The sequence below is a fragment of the Mytilus californianus genome, unplaced genomic scaffold, assembly GCF_021869535.1.
Source record: "Mytilus californianus isolate M0D057914Y unplaced genomic scaffold, xbMytCali1.0.p SCAF_1, whole genome shotgun sequence".
Lineage (NCBI taxonomy): Eukaryota > Metazoa > Mollusca > Bivalvia > Mytilida > Mytilidae > Mytilus > Mytilus californianus.
In genome coordinates, this window is record NW_026262581.1 from 30471119 (window position 1) to 30487429 (window position 16311).

Here is a 16311-nt window from a genome sequence, read left to right on the forward strand (position 1 = left end):
CCCATCGTATATTCTTTTATTAAAAACATGTAAACGGAGCCTCCACCACCACTTTGGTCAATATTCTTAATGCATGGCTGTATGTATCACAATGGATTCTTTTTCAGTTTTATATTTTGGTGAAAAACAATCATAACAAAACAAAATCCAATGGAGGTCAACAGACTACCATTCATTGGTTCAGTCAAGAAAATTGTTGAGGCAATCTGACTGTGCATAACACTAATGTATAGATTTTTGTTGTAATTTTGGAGTAAACTGGTTTCAATGTCTCTCAAAAAAGCGTGTGATGCCGAAGGTCAATTTCAAAATGCGAATATTGAAGAAAACAGATACTACTATTTTTGACAATATCTTGTAAAATTTACACTGACGTTAATGCATCACAATACGGGGCCCAGTAGAATGAATCCCTTAGGTCGCGTTAAAAAAATGCATCCATCAGTTTGCCTCACTTTTCAGCAAATTTAAGATTTTTTCTCGCCGCGATATAGTCTTTTTGTGCTGATGCTGCGTAAAGCAATCATGCACCAATCAACCAATCAATCAATTTTTTTAAAAAAGTCATAGGTTTTTTTTAAATGAGACGCGGAGACGCCCACCTAATGCCTAAGGCGGCGGGTCAGATTTAGCCATATTGAAGCCACACAATATCCAATATACAGAATAGATTCTATATTTTATAATGCAAATCATATTCTGACCCCGCCTAATTTGTTGAAAATAGTTTGATGAGAATTTGTATAAAAAATTCCCTGTATAACGTAATTTGAATTATGCACATATAAACGTAATTAAAATTCTGTATAGTCTGTATTTGCGTATGAAAAGAATTGTTACATCACAATTCCGTAAATACGGAATTCGAAGTCTATCCATGCAGAAATAGTTCTGTAAATCCGTTTTTTTTAATTCTGTAAATACATAAACGATTTCTGTATATACGAAAAGGCGCGAAAATACATAATTGAATAATATACCTCTATACACAAATTCTAATAACGTATATACAGATTTCGAATTAAGTAAATAAAAAAGTATTCGAACTATACCTAACATATACTACATATACGGAATTATTTCTGTACATATGTAATAACATATACGTTATAATACAGACAGACATTTTTTGTTTTACCCTGATACCGCGCAATAATTATTTCTAAGAGTCGGACTAATGGGTTGTCGGATTATTGGACTGTCGGAGCAATGGGTTGTCGGATTATTGGGTTGTCGGACTAATGGGTTGTCGGACTAATGGGCTGTCGGAAAATGGGCCGTCGGACTAATGGGCTGTCGGACTAATGGGCTGTCGGAATGATGGCGTGTAACACTCTGCATACTAGCCAATAGAAAATTGTTTACTTTGTTGGTGTTTCTATACCCAGGAAATCCACGAAAAGTGATATCCCACCAAAAGAAATCAATCCACAGTATGCCAGTGTGCAGAAAATCGTTAAAAATGCAGAAAAGAGGTTTCCTAATGAAAGCTCTAGGACATTGCATGGGATTAGAGCCAAACTTCAATATATGAGGAGGGAGATCCTTATTGATTTTTAGCTCTAAACGTTCAAGTGAAGATTTCATTCTTGTAACCAGGGTAGGGCTTTCATTTTTTGGTAGGACAAAATAATTGTATTAAATTAAAACAGGAAAGAATCATACCTTAAAGTAAACAGAAAAAAAAGACTATGCCAGTAGGTCACTGTAAGCTCTTTTCCTTATACCGGGGTATTATTTCTTCCAATTAAGATAGGATACCAGATTTTATTTTTGATAAGGAGAAAGAGAAAGGCATGGTGTATGCAAGCTTGCTCACTTAAGGTTCTTTAATTCTATTGTTGTTATAACCTTTGATCATTGTTTTGTTTTAGTGTGTTTAATATTGACACTAAAATCTTTGGCACCAAATATATGATTACAGCCAAAATATATCAATTGATAGAATACTTAAATGAGTGTATAACCATGTAAGAATAGGACACATTTAGTAAATGTTTAAAGTCTGTAATCTGCTGAGTCTGACTTTAAATATCAGTAAGGTCATCTTTATGTTCCATAGAAACATTATGACAAATGTCATCTTTATCTTCCATAGAAACATGACGACAAAGGTATTTATCTTCCATAGAAACATGACGACAAAGGTATTTATCTTCCATAGAAACATGATGACAAAGGTCATCTTTATCTTCCATAGAAACTTCCATAGAAACATGATGACAAAGGTCATCTTTATCTTCCATAGAAACATCACGACAAAGGTATTTATCTTCCATAGAAACATGATGACAAAGGTCATCTTTATCTTCCATAGAAACATGATGACAAAGGTCATCTTTATCTTCCATAGAAACATGACGACAAAGGTATTTATCTTCCATAGAAACATGATGACAAAGGTCATCTTTATCTTCCGTAGAAACATGATGACAAAGGTCATCTTTATCTTCCATAGAAACATGATGACAAAGGTCATCTTTATCTTCCATAGAAACATGACAAAGGTCATCTTTATCTTCCATAGAAACATGATGACAAAGGTCATCCTTATCTTCCATAGAAACATGACGACAAAGGTCATCTTTATCTTCCATAGAAACATGACGACAAAGGTCACCTTTATCTTCCATAGAAACATGACGACAAAGGTCACCTTTATCTTCCATAGAAACATGACGACACATGACGACAAAGGTCACCTTTATCTTCCATAGAAACATGACGACAAAGGTCACATTTATCTTCCATAGAAACATGACGACAAAGGTCACCTTTATCTTCCATAGAAACATGACGACAAAGGTCATCTTTATCTTCCATAGAAACATGACGACAAGGTCACCTTTATCTTCCATAGAAACATGACGACAAAGGTCATCTTTATCTTCCATAGAAACATGATGACAAAGGTCACCTTTATCTTCCATAGAAACATGGACAGATACTTTATTTTCCATTAGTACACCCAATGACATATTGTATCATGTTAATTCCAACTGACTATTTTGTTTAACCCATGTTGTGTTTATAAGTTGTTCATTATTGATGAAGAGGTTTCCAACTAAGACCTTGGGGCTCTTTTCACAAAAAATCTTATGACTAAAATTCTAAAATTGATCATAAGTCATAGGCGGATCCAGGGGGGGGCCCGGGCCCCCCTTTTCGTGGGAAAAATTTGGTTGATAATATAGGGAATCACTGAAGCATGACTGGAGCGGGGCCCCCCCTTAGGTCAGTCAGCGGGCCCCACCTTATGAAAAGTTCTGGATCCGCCACTGTAAGTTATATTGAAATGTTCATGATTTTTTGTTAAGTCGCTGTATTATAAATATACCAATGAATAAGGTAAAGTAATATCTGCAGCATACTATTTTTACTCTCATTTTTTGTGTTAAATTCAAATTAAATTTGTGAAAATTAATTTTCACAGTTTTATGAGTTTATGCTTTATCTTATTGATTTTTCTTTTGTGTGTTGGTGTACTAATTCATGATTTATTTTCATGTTATTTATTTAACCCCAAAAGTTATAGGCATCACAAAACAATTTTAAGATTCTAAATAATTTCTTTCAAAAGCTTTTATTTATGAACATTTTTGTTCTTGCCATAGCATTAACTTCTAAGTAAAATTTTCAGTGACCAATTTTTTTCCATCTTTGAAAATAGAATTTTAAACTCCCTTCATTATAAAAGATTTGTTTGAAATCCATCTTCACTAGTGAGTAATTAAAAAGGCTGTTAGTTTTCCTGTTTGAATTGTTTCACAATTTGTCATTCCAGAGCCTTTTATGGCTTACAACACAATTGCTTATTGTTAAATGCTGTACATTGACTCACCTTCATATGATGAAGACATAATCTTTCAATCAGTTTAATTGAGGTCTGGAGCTGGCATGTCAGTAACTGCTAGTAGTCCTTTGTTCATTTATGTATCATTGTCATTTTGCTTAGTTTCTTTTGTTACCTTTTCTGACATCGGACTCGGACTTCTTTTAAACTGATTTTTACTGTGCGTATTGCTATGTGTTTCTTTATTCTACATTGGCTAGAGGTATAGGGGGAGGGTTGAGATCTCACAAAACATGTTCAACCCGGCCACATTTTTGCACCTGTCCCAAGTCAGGAGCCTCTGGCTTTGTTAGTCTTGTATAATTTTTAATTTTAGTTCATTTATATGTTTTGGAGTTTAGTATGACGTTCATTTTCACTGAACTAGTAAACAATTTTATTTAGGGGCCAGCTGAGGACCACCCCTGGGTGCGGGATTTTCTAGCTGCGTTAAAGACCCATTGGTGGCCTTCTGCTGTTGTCTACTCTTTGGTCGGGTTGTTGTCTCTTTGACATATTCCCCATTTCCATTCTCAATTTTATCACCTATAACTGCTTACATCCATGTCCTTATGTCTGTGATGTATAGTTGTCTCATTGCCAATATTACCACATCTTCTTTATTTTCATATTGCAGCTATCATTTAATAAAACTTAAAACAAAAAAAGTTGCTTTTATTTCAACTGTAGTAAACTAATTTCTGATTAAAAATATAAGATATAATAAAAAGGCAAAGATTGTTCACTTGCTTACAAAATCTAGTACAATCCAATATCAAATGTAGAATAAATCACTATCACAGCTTGCACATTTTCCCAAAACATTTCTGAATTTATGACAGATTATTTCTTTTTCTCTTAATACTAACACAAATAAATCCTGAATATACCTGAAAACTCGTCATCTAATATAAATCTTTGTCAAACATAAAAAAATAATATTTAATTTTATTTATTCCTTCAATCAAAATGTAAAATAAAACACCAAATAAGTTGGAATATTCTAATTATAGAAAAAATAAGATAGAAAATTAATTAATGAATAGTACAAAAATTATTGGCCTTTGGTATGTCTATGCTATTCCAAAAAAAAACTATTGCAGAAAAAAAACATCTATTCTCCACTTCTACACACATCAAAAAATGGAAAACATGTATCAAATATAACAATTAACTCTTGTATATTAAACTTCTATTTCTAATTTTCTCCATATCTTATTTACAAGGTCATGTTCATCTCCTTTAACCATCTAAGTCCTTCAACAGTGTCCCCTAAAACATATCAAATTCAGAAATATAAAATAATGTCTATTATATAAATAACACATAGATGAGAGGGTGATAGAGCAGATTGTTACACCAAGAAAACATTGTCAACAGAGGCAAAGTTCTATCATCCTCTCAGATATGTATTATTTAATTTATTGTACTAAATGTTCTGTTGTTATTGTATATTAAATTTCAAATTCAAAGTAATATACTATGACGTCTTGTACATACTATCCTTATTTAATAAAGCACACACTTGATTAAACGTCTCTGTGAAGGGTAATAAGAGTATTTGCCATGGGATAGAGTAAATTATTTCCCTCTTATCAACAAATCAGAATCTGGCATTTTGACATGAAGTATAATAAAATATAATAACTCATAAAAGGATAACAGGAATTACAAACTATATTGGGCAGTACAACAGAGCAGGAAATGCTGCTAAACACATACCATATACCATTTTTTTCTTTTTCTTATTTAGATAATCATTACAAGAAAGGAAAAACAGTGGTAAGCAATAATGCAATAAAGATGAGACACATAGAATAAACAATGTTGAGATAGAGGTCAACATGACAACAATCCAACAGCAAAAGCTACCAGTAAATGACTAGATGTAAACATACAGTTTTAAACAATTGACAGGTGTTTAATACAACATGTCAAGTTATAAATCAATCCAATCTGAAGAAATTTAACTATCTAAGATTTGCAAAAAAATAAAAAATAAATTTTATGATGAGATTTCTTGCCTGTCGTAGGAGTGTATTTTCCTTTTTTTTTCTTAGACAATAGTGTTCAACCAAAAGATGTAGTAACCTAAGCTAGCATCCTGTAGTGGCCAGCACATTTTGACGTTTTTCAAATTATGTGCTGTCAAATATTTCCTTGCTAAAGTTAGATGTTATCCTGTTGTTAAATACTGTGAAAATTTGTTATTGTGTATAACTTTACAACACATGGTTTAGATAGGCTGTAATAATGATATATTTGCTTACATTCGCTTCATTTGAACATTGATGGATAGTTGTCTCATTGGCACATACCACATCTTCTTATTTTTATAAAGGGGATATTTGGGTCACATAAGACTTGTTTAAACCTCCCCACATTTTTGTGCCTTTATAAATGAGTACTATACTATACTATAGGCTTCTGTTAGGCAAAATAAAATATAGTTGTATTTCCTGTCTCCCTACCTACCCTAAATTTTCATGCCTAGCCAAACACATATTACAAACATTTTTGGTTAAGAAAGTCCAGACTTTTTTGGTAAACATAGTAAAACTCTATTAGAGCCAGAACATTTCTCTATATAGTCTGTCTATGTAAAATATTGAGGAAAATAAAATAACTTTACCTACCTACCTTTTTTTTTCTACCATGAGACAGGAAACAAGTATATACTTTTGTTGGCCTAATGATGGTTGCTGATGCTATTCTTCTTGTTTTAAAAATTGAAAGTTTACCTTTTGGCATGTATTCCAAACCAACATAACCATCATATCCATGGTCTTCTAACAGTTTGAATACATAGGAATAATCCACTTCTCCTTGAAATCCTGGTTCAGTTCGATCTGGTGCTTGTGCTACTTGTATATGACCTAAAAATAGTGTTACAAAATTACAATAATGTATAAGGTACAATATAAATTCTCTTTGCTAAGACCATTGATTCAGCATCAAATTACAAGTCAGCATATATTGTAAAAGATTGTGATTTAAATACCCGGTGGTTTAAGTTTGTTCTGGAAAAAAGACAGCACCAGTCTGATGTCATATATTTAGCCCAGAATTCCAAGACTATTGTCCAGCTTAATACCTGATTATACCCCAAAAAATTGTTTTCTGACTTCTGGCCTACAATTTAGGGAAGGTAGATAGGTAAAATGCTTATGCTTAAAAAATTTTAGAGAGAAATGTTCTGGATTTTGGTGCTTAACCAAAAATGTCCATAAAATGTGTTAAGTTAGGTATAGAGGCAGGAAACAATTATATTTTTTGAGCCTCACTATAAGAGCTGCCAGACTAAAGTAATATGAAAAACATTGGGTAGTGATCTGTATTTTCAGAGATGATTACGATAATTTCTATTTGTCATTTATTTGGATTTCATAGATTTATTTATTTTCATTTATATTATTGCATTTAGAGGGGATGAATATTTTTCATTCAAACACATGTTTTATTGATGAAAAACCATTTTGCTTACTTTTCAAAAGTTATTACAGTATATTATTTTCAAAATCTTGATAAGTAATTTATGGAAAATCAATTTTAGCTGGTCTTATAAGACTCTCAGTTGCCTTGGTTATTAGAAACTATTGGTTTTCCGTTACAATGTGATTTATGGTTTCATTTAATTGAATCATTATTTTACTTTTTCAGCTGTAAGTAATTTTGTTTCACACAAATCTTTTTGTAGTATGACTTGACCTTAGACCAAATGACTTTAAAATAAACTAGATATCATTGAGATGGGAGCCATCTCTGTGGGCCCCGCTGTGAATAATGTGTGGTAAAAAATTTGTATCTTTATCATTGGACATGGGGTTGTCAACTGAAACCGAAGTTTATGACCTTGACCTTTGACCTAGGAAGTTGTACATAAATTATGACACACCCTCTAGTGTTGGTTTATATACATGTCAAGTATAAACTTTGTAATCATAACGGTTCTCAAGATATGGAGCGGACACGATCTTTACCATAGGACATGTGGTTGTCAACTAAAACCAAAGTTTTTGACCTTGACCTTTGACCTAGGAAGTTGTACATACATTATGACTCACCCTCTAGTGGTTAATATACATGTCAAGTATAAACTTTGAAATCATAACGGTTCTCTAGATATAGAGCGGACACAATTTGTTACGGACGGACTGATCACTATAGGGCATCCGCCATTCGGCGGGGCCCTAATAAGGATCTTCTTCATCTTATAAAAATATGATCACATATCCAAGTAAGGTTGCAACCCCTTTTAATACATCCTGAAACCACTTTTCTGCACAAATTTCTGTCCCTCCTCCCCCACTTCTTCATAGCAGGGTATAAATACTCATCAAAGTTACGAAGCATAAACCATTGAATGCCAGACACGCAATTCGTCTATATAAGGGACTGACATCAAAAGTCTAGGGAAAAATCAAATCAATTCTTTAAATTGAATAGTAATGAAACAATAAAAATAAGATAGTTGTTCCAAATCTGGCTAAGGACTTAAGACAGAAATTAATTTAAATATACAATAAACCTTCATTTTAGTTATTCGTGTTTAATAATAATTTAATTTTGGATGTAACACCTCTTCTGATTGGCTGAAAGTTTTTTGTCTATCAGCTCATAGACATAATTTTGTCATGTGACCATGATGTCAACTTTTCTTCATGATTTACTCCTTAAAAATGGAATTAAGAATTAAATTCTAAGGACTGACTGTAATAATTTTCTGTCTATTCCAAGTAACCTCAAAAATGTGCTGCACATTTTAAATAACCCGCTCAGTGGGTTATTCAATATTACAGTCATTCATTAAGTAACTTCTCATTGTATAAATTGGTAAAAACTGTGATAGCATTTTTTCCTTGCCTGCTGAAGAATTAAAATGTAATTACTGGTATATCAATAATAATAAATTTGTATGACCTACAGTAATTGTCACACTATCATAACATACCTATATATGGATAATATTTCTTAAAATTCTCTGTAAAATTTCCATGTAACAACTGCATATGAAAGAAATCCTGCAACATACATGTATAATAGTATGGTAAGAATTATTCAAAGATAAATTATTTAGACAGATCTTAAAGATAAACTTTTATAGTTTTATTCAACGTTGAACACATTTGAAAATAAGAAATTCTGAATTTATAACTCAATAAATAGTTGTCGATTATCTTGCCTTTATTTAACATACTAGTATGCATTTAGAAACTGACATTTACAAATGCCAATATTGTAAAATTTAAAAGTTGTCAAAATTCCATTGCAACATTGCAATGTACAATACCAGTTATCTAATGTTAGTTCATGAGAAGTCTCTCATGGATTACTACATGACCTTCTTTCATTTAAGGGGTCCCTGTACTTTAGGTTTAGGGTTCAGTGTACATTAAGGATTAAGTTAGGGTTTTTTTTTAGGTTTGGGTTAACTCATAGGGTAAGGTTTTAGGGTTAGGGCTAATGTTAATGTATTGAGAAGGTTATTCTAGTATATCCCTATGTAAGTTTGGAGCCCTAAAGTAAATGAAGGCTCATTCTAGACATAAAAATTGTTGTTGTTCACAAAATATGTATATAGTCATACCATTTTCAAGGCTGCTTTCAACCTTGCTTTTCTTTTGTCAAATTTTCTATGGAGATCTTGCTTATGTCATGTGATTGTCTGTTTGTTTGTAAATATCAAAATGAAAAAGTCCTTTCTTTGGCAGTTAAAGATAGCCTTTGTAGGAAGACTTCATTACTTTTATATACATTTCATGATAACTCCCACACATGTTCCTTCAAAAAGAAATTTGTCATTGAAAATAAATGAGTACATGTACTGCTTAACTTAAAGTACATGTACATGTGCCACTAAAGACAACTCTAGATGTGCTCTTGACTTTGCTGTAAGGTGTAAATTCAGAAACTGTCAAGTTAAAGAACAACAATAAACTTGCTTTTCATTTGTCTTTCAACTAGAACTGTGAATGATCTTTCAAAAGGATACACCCTGCCCAACAATATAATTAGTGATCTGTAGTAAGTAAATTCAATTATCTCCCCTTTTCATATTGGACCAGGATTATATTCCTTTAAGCACATCCTCAGGTATTATTCTACAACTGTATTAAATTTCATCAGTATCTATCTGTCTGTTTTGGAGGAGTTGTACTTACAAGGCATAAGGAAAAATGGATGGACTTGGGCAGTTCCTCCACTCCAACCCCCCCCCCCCCCCCCCCCCCAAAAAAAAAAAAAAGGCAACCAACAAACAGATGAAAGGAAAACCTGTGATTATTGACACTCATAAACTTACAAACTGTAACTTCACATTTGGTCTGTTAAGTTTCTTTATTATTTCTACAGCTGAAAGGAAATAATATATTTCATTTATCAAACTTGCTGAACTTACTACATACAACTTTCAAGTAATTTGATTTGATAATTTTTATATTCCAGTGTTTACCTAGACCATTATCTAGTTGGATCATGTTTAACTTATCATACAAAAAATCTGGGAATTTTAACAACAAATAAAACTACTGATGACGGTATTCCAGTTCTAAAATTGAATGAGCAAGGTTTTTAAATTTTGATGGGATTTGTGTTGCTCAATCTTTAGTTTTCTGTGGTATGATTTGTTATTGTTATTTGTCTTTTCGTTGTTTTGCTTATGACCATGATGTTATCAGTTTTTATTGGAATTATGTTTATTTGATTGCTCCCCTCTGTCATCTCCCTTTTTTACATGATTTAAAATAAAAAGAAAAAAAAAAGGTTCCAAATTTCAAGAAACCTCTTCATAAACTGTCAATGGGATATATACAACAAGGTCAGCAATAGCTCAAAGTGTGTCTATTCTTGTATTATGGTGTTGTTGGGTTGCTGAATCATTAGCATATACTTAAACATATCTACACATTAGCAACATATCATTATATACAACACAGTTCAGTTTGCCACTGAAGAACATAAAAAAAATTATATTTAATAACTGTCCATCCTCTAAAGGACTGAGTTGTAAGTTGGGTTCCAATTGGGCTGTGGTATCAGATAAGATTTGTAAAAAGGTAACAGAGGCCAAGTTATATAAATGGCTCAGTTGATTGATTGATTGTTGGTTGCCTAACGTCTGGCTCAGTTGAAGTATCTAATAACAAATGAATAATCTATTCAAGTTTGTGGTTTATTCTTAGCATTAAAATACATTGAAAGAGATATTAAAACAACAATAAGTTTTAAAAAATATTAGTTCAACTGTTTCATATGAACTTGGTATGAATTGATTCCATTTACCTTTATGAACATCGGTTAAATAATATCCTGGAATAGTCACACTGTCATTAATTGGCTCAAGCATACATGTCAGTCCTTCCTGTGAAAGTAAAGAAAGAAAATTTTTGTTGTAAGTTGAGAACATTTATTTCTTTATCATACCCTATTTATGCAAATACATGCAGAGACTTGCATTTTGTTTTACAACCAAAACCAAACATGTATTTACCAATTTTGGGCGAGATTCTGCTGAAAATTAAGTATCTGAATTAAAAGTACTGGGTGATTCTAGAGCAGGCAGACAGTTAGTTGCTGAGAGTACCATTTACCCAGTAATAGGTGCATTCAGATGAGAGTATCATTTACCAAGTAATAGGTGCATTCAGATGAGAGTATCATTTACCCAGTAAAAGGTGCATTCAGATGAGAGTATCATTTACCCAGTAATAGGTGCATTCAGATAAGAGTATCATTTACCCAGTAATAGGTGCATTCAGATGAGAGTATCATTTACCCAGTAGTAGGTGCATTCAGATGAGAGTATCATTTACCCAGTAATAGGTGCATTCAGATGAGAGTATCATTTACCAAGTAATAGGTGCATTCAGATGAGAGTATCATTTACCCAGTAGTAGGTGCATTCAGATGAGAGTATCATTTACATGGTAAAAGGTGCATTCAGATGAGAGTATCATTTACCCGGTAATATGTGCATTCAGATGAGAGTATCATTTACCCAGTAATAGGTGCATTCAGATGAGAGTATCATTTACCCAGTAATAGGTGCATTCAGATGAGAGTATCATTTACCCAGTAGTAGGTGCATTCAGATGAGAGTATCATTTACCCAGTAGTAGGTGCATTCAGATGAGAGTATCATTTACCCAGTAATAGGTGCATTCAGATTGATAAAGGTTTATAACATACATTTTGTCAGAATAATTTTCTGTTTTCATATGTTGTAATTTTTATAAAAAAAAAAATGTTTTCAACTCTTCAGGTTATAATGAATTTAAAAAGTGTCATGTGAATAAAAAATTTGGCCAAATTCTTTCCCATTTAGGAAAACTTAATGTTAAATATAAAATTGAGAATGGAAACAAGAATGTGTCAATTAATGTGCATGTATTTTATATAAATTGCTTATTTTCGAGCTTCCCATCCCATATCTCCCATGAACATGTAATCGATTCTATTTCTATAAATCAAAGTTTTCTACTCTTACTTTTGCAAATTTATCAGCAATCAAGGCAATATTCTCTAAATAAGTCTCATCACATAGCTTCTGGTCCAAACCTTTTGTCACACCTGCCATTACATGGATTCTGAAATAAAAGTTCAAATGTTAATAATCCTTTACCAAACAATCAAGGTCATATTCCTTAATGAAAAAGGTTTAAATCAGTTATTGTTCTTCGCACTGTTTCTCAATTTCGTTTAAAGCTTACCAGTACTACATGCTATACTATTTTGCTCATTGTTAAAGTCAGTACTTTATGATATAGTTCTGACATATCTTTGGATAAAAGTAATTGAATTAATTACATTGGCAATGTAATTAATTACATTTGAAAATCAATGTAAAAAGTCTTTACTATTCATTACTTAATGAAAAAGGTTTAAATCAGTTATTTTTTCTTTGCACTATTTCTCAATTTCATTTCAAACTTACCAGTACTACTATTTTGCTCATTGTTAAAGTCAGTACTGTTTACATCCTTGTCTTTTGGTCTTTGCTGGATAGTTGTCTCGTACCACATCTCCATATTTTGTTATTTCGAATAAACTCTGTTTGTACTGATTTCAGGTAACTCTCATTTTAAAATTTAGGTCACAAGAAAAACTGTACACATTATATCTTGCTTTCAGTAACAAAATAAAAATTAAAACAACAGTTATTACATATCTTTACAATCTTTTTCATGTAAATACATTATTACCTTAACTACTTTAATTTATTATATTACATGCATAATAAGTCTTACAAGAATGTATCACTTTACCTTTTGCAATCCAAAGCTTTGGCATACTGTATATTAATGTCAACATTATCTTGGAATTCTTTTTTTCTGTCAGGTAATGCTGCAATGCCTCTATCACCATTTCTAACGTCACCTTTAATTAGCAAAACACAAAATTATTGTAAGTAAAAAAAAAACACAATATTAATGAACAAAAATAATAGAAAACTCATGAAATATAGTTCTGTGACCATGTCTAAGTGCTATGCTGTTGAAGTTAGATCCTCTTCAGGTAGATTATGTACTATAAACATGCAGTCAGGGGTATGACTTGTGCAAATCAGTTTTACTAGCTAGTTCAGCACTTAAACTAATTTTTGAGGTCGAGCTATCTCCCTTAGTCAACCAGATTTATTTTTTTTGAGAACTTTTAAAGTTAGCACTTAGAAATTAATATTTTCTATTCTTCTTCAATTTCTCTTCATTACATCATGTACATTGTTCTAATAGAGTGTTTTAATGACCATCGTTAAAAGTTGTCTTTACTATTCATAAAAGTACAATTCCATGGGCAATGAAAATATCATATGTCAATAATTGTCAAAAAAATGCATATTTGAAAGTCTCAGTAGAAGGAAATATTGGTTTTAATCACATTGAATATACATCATAATTTTTTATATATCGATCAACAGCAAGAATAATTCTTGAACTTCTTAATGATATCCCATCAAATACACTATTTGAAAAGGTTTCTTGTCTCAGATTAACAGATTGTTTAATCTACCATAAGGCCTTATTTATATATACATAGATGTTCATAATTATGGATCTCTAGAAGAATATCTGTGAAACAAAATCTTCTATATAACAAATAGTAAAGGAATGCAACTTATTATAAGATCATGCAATTACAACTTTACTGAATATATCAAAGGCAAGAACAAACACATTTAAAAGGTCTTTAGCATTCCCCGAGTGGTCCAACTATATGGAATAAAATAAGCTTCCAGAAGCACTGTTACACATGTCAAATAAAAATACTTTTAAATCAAATTGGTTTAGATTTTTACTGCATAATCCAGGATTTATTAAATGATGTATTTTAAATATCAATAATTTCTTCTGTATAACTTATAAGGACTGTTTTAGCATGTTTAGATTTAAACGGATGGGGGAAGGGACGCACGTTTTTAGACCCCCAACCATGTTAAATTTTATCTTGTCTTGTTATTTTTTAAAAAGTGGAAAGAAAATGCAGTCACCCACAATTTATTAATTTGCGTGCCCTTGAGGTTAAATTCAACAATAACTATTAAAGATATGCAGTAATAATATATGTCATGTTCAATATAGAATTTTACAAAATTTCAGAGTTGTACTCTTTGTCTTTTTGTAGTTTTAAAAATATAGACAGAAGTAAGTGGTATATCACATCATAGATATAATAGCCATAGATAAAGTACTGGACCCACATCAAAAGCAGATGATATTTGCCGAAATTTTATCACCCTCTTATTATATACATGTCACGCTTGGTGTCAATTGCCGTCGATCCATATCTAATAAATTGTGAATCGGGAGACTTTTAAACACACGAATGTGCTACGTAATGAATTTTAACCATAATAAAAAAAACGACTTTTTTTTTAACTCTGCCAGGTCCAAAGCTCGGATAAAATAGGAGGGAAGTCATGAGAAGTAAATACATGTATTGTAAAAGCGCAAATGTCCTATATGAAAAATGCAAATGTCCATTTAAAAAAGCACAAACGTCCCGTCGCAGCGGCTGGAAGGGATATATAGCTGAATTTATAGTACGAATCACACCTCTAACACAATTGTAAGAAGGAAGACGAAAAAACCATGAATGACAAAGGACAAAACTCCTATATTTTCATTTTATCATAGCCATTATAACGCTTAATCTATATATTGTTTACTTCAAAAATGAAATAGACAATCAGATTATACCACCATCTATTTAATAGCAAAACAAGCACAAAAATGTTAAGCGGAAAGGTATATAGAAGAAACAAATTCAGAGACATGATTGTGCTATTTCCCAATTATTTAATGTATTCAGTGTGTCCACTACATACGTTTTCTTCACCAAACGGCGTTTAATAAGTTTATAATGTACTCCTTTTTTTCTCTTTATTTTCTAAAACTTCGTGTTACGACAGAAAGTTTCAACACTTGTAAAAATCTTTTTTCTTTTCTAAAAAATAATCATTTCTTCTTTCTGGCATAAAATATGATTACACTATTTTGAATCTCGATAAAAAAGAAATTTCTTTAACTTGCCATAGAAAAATTCGACCAGGTTCGACCTCTTAACCATGTATACCATCAGTAAACGATATGTCTCCTCTTGTCAATGATACAGGTCTTATTTTCCGAGTGCAACCGATGCAAGTGCTATGACAATTTAATTTTACATGCCTATTAAGTCCATTTTCCATGATTTCTCTATTTTATTATTTCAACAACAGCATCACCTTTTCATTTGTTGGCCGATTTTCTCCAAATAAATTACAATCCGAACAACTTTTACAACCAGATGCTTTATATTGCTTCTGTGTCACAGTATATTATTACTTGAGACAGGTAACGCATATTAATTAACGGTTGATAAGACGAGTGCCCGATAATTTAAATATAATTATGATAAGTAATTAGTCTATTGAGAGGATGTCGGCAAATATCATCTACATCATAGGCCACTACACGCAGTATACGCATTGCCCTGCTTTTGATATTTCAAAGGAAACAACATGGGGCTCAGTGTGACAAATTCTGAGTACTTTATCTATGGCTATTATATCTATGATCACATGTACTAGATTTTGACCTTAGAGGAACCTTAACAGTTACAGAGGATAAAAAGAAAATTTAGTGACTGAAATATGACATGCCTGGATAGCCATTAAATAAAACATGCTCTAGTCCTAATTTCTTATTGACATTTTGTAGCTGTTCCTTTGGTTCTGCAAATGGAAAAGCGCATTCAACATAATGGAAACCCGCTTTCTTCGCTTTTTCGTAGCGCTCTGATATGGATTTGGCTTCAGGAAAGAGCGTAGTTAAATTAGCTGCTAGTTTAAGAGGCATTACATCTGTTTGTATGTTTCTAACAAACGTAACACCTAATTTATGCAGAACTGTCAAAGTTGCAGACGATTTCACAGGTAACATGTGCTGTTAAGTTGGACCGGATGTTTACATTATAAAAGCTGGATCTTTTGGAAGTTTTCT

The 16311-nt window shown here is 32.0% G+C and overlaps 1 protein-coding gene across 1 annotated transcript; it reads right to left on the bottom strand.

The window, feature by feature from the left end:
- Positions 1–4486: 4486 nt before the first annotated feature.
- On the bottom strand, positions 4487–16304 carry LOC127701327 (putative hydroxypyruvate isomerase). The gene is made up of 8 exons (XM_052205221.1): positions 15972–16304; positions 13096–13207; positions 12318–12417; positions 11114–11192; positions 10134–10183; positions 8784–8853; positions 6574–6708; positions 4487–5104 (listed from the first exon to the last, which is right to left on the bottom strand). Exons 1-8 carry the CDS (start codon positions 16249–16251, stop codon positions 5052–5054), a joined length of 879 nt encoding a protein of 292 aa, XP_052061181.1. The 5' UTR covers positions 16252–16304; the 3' UTR covers positions 4487–5051.
- Between the last annotated feature and the right edge of the window lie 7 nt (positions 16305–16311).

Excerpts from the sequence above, each read along its gene's own strand:
- LOC127701327 (XM_052205221.1), bottom strand. The coding sequence starts at position 16,251 with ATGTTACCTGTGAAATCGTCTGCAACTTTGACAGTTCTGCATAAATTA. Across the intron at positions 12,418-13,095 it reads AAAGCTTTGGATTGCAAAAG|AATCCATGTAATGGCAGGTG; the intron begins GTAAAGTGATAC and ends CTTTTATTTCAG. Across the intron at positions 5,105-6,573 it reads TTTGGAATACATGCCAAAAG|GGGACACTGTTGAAGGACTT; the intron begins GTAAACTTTCAA and ends GATATGTTTTAG.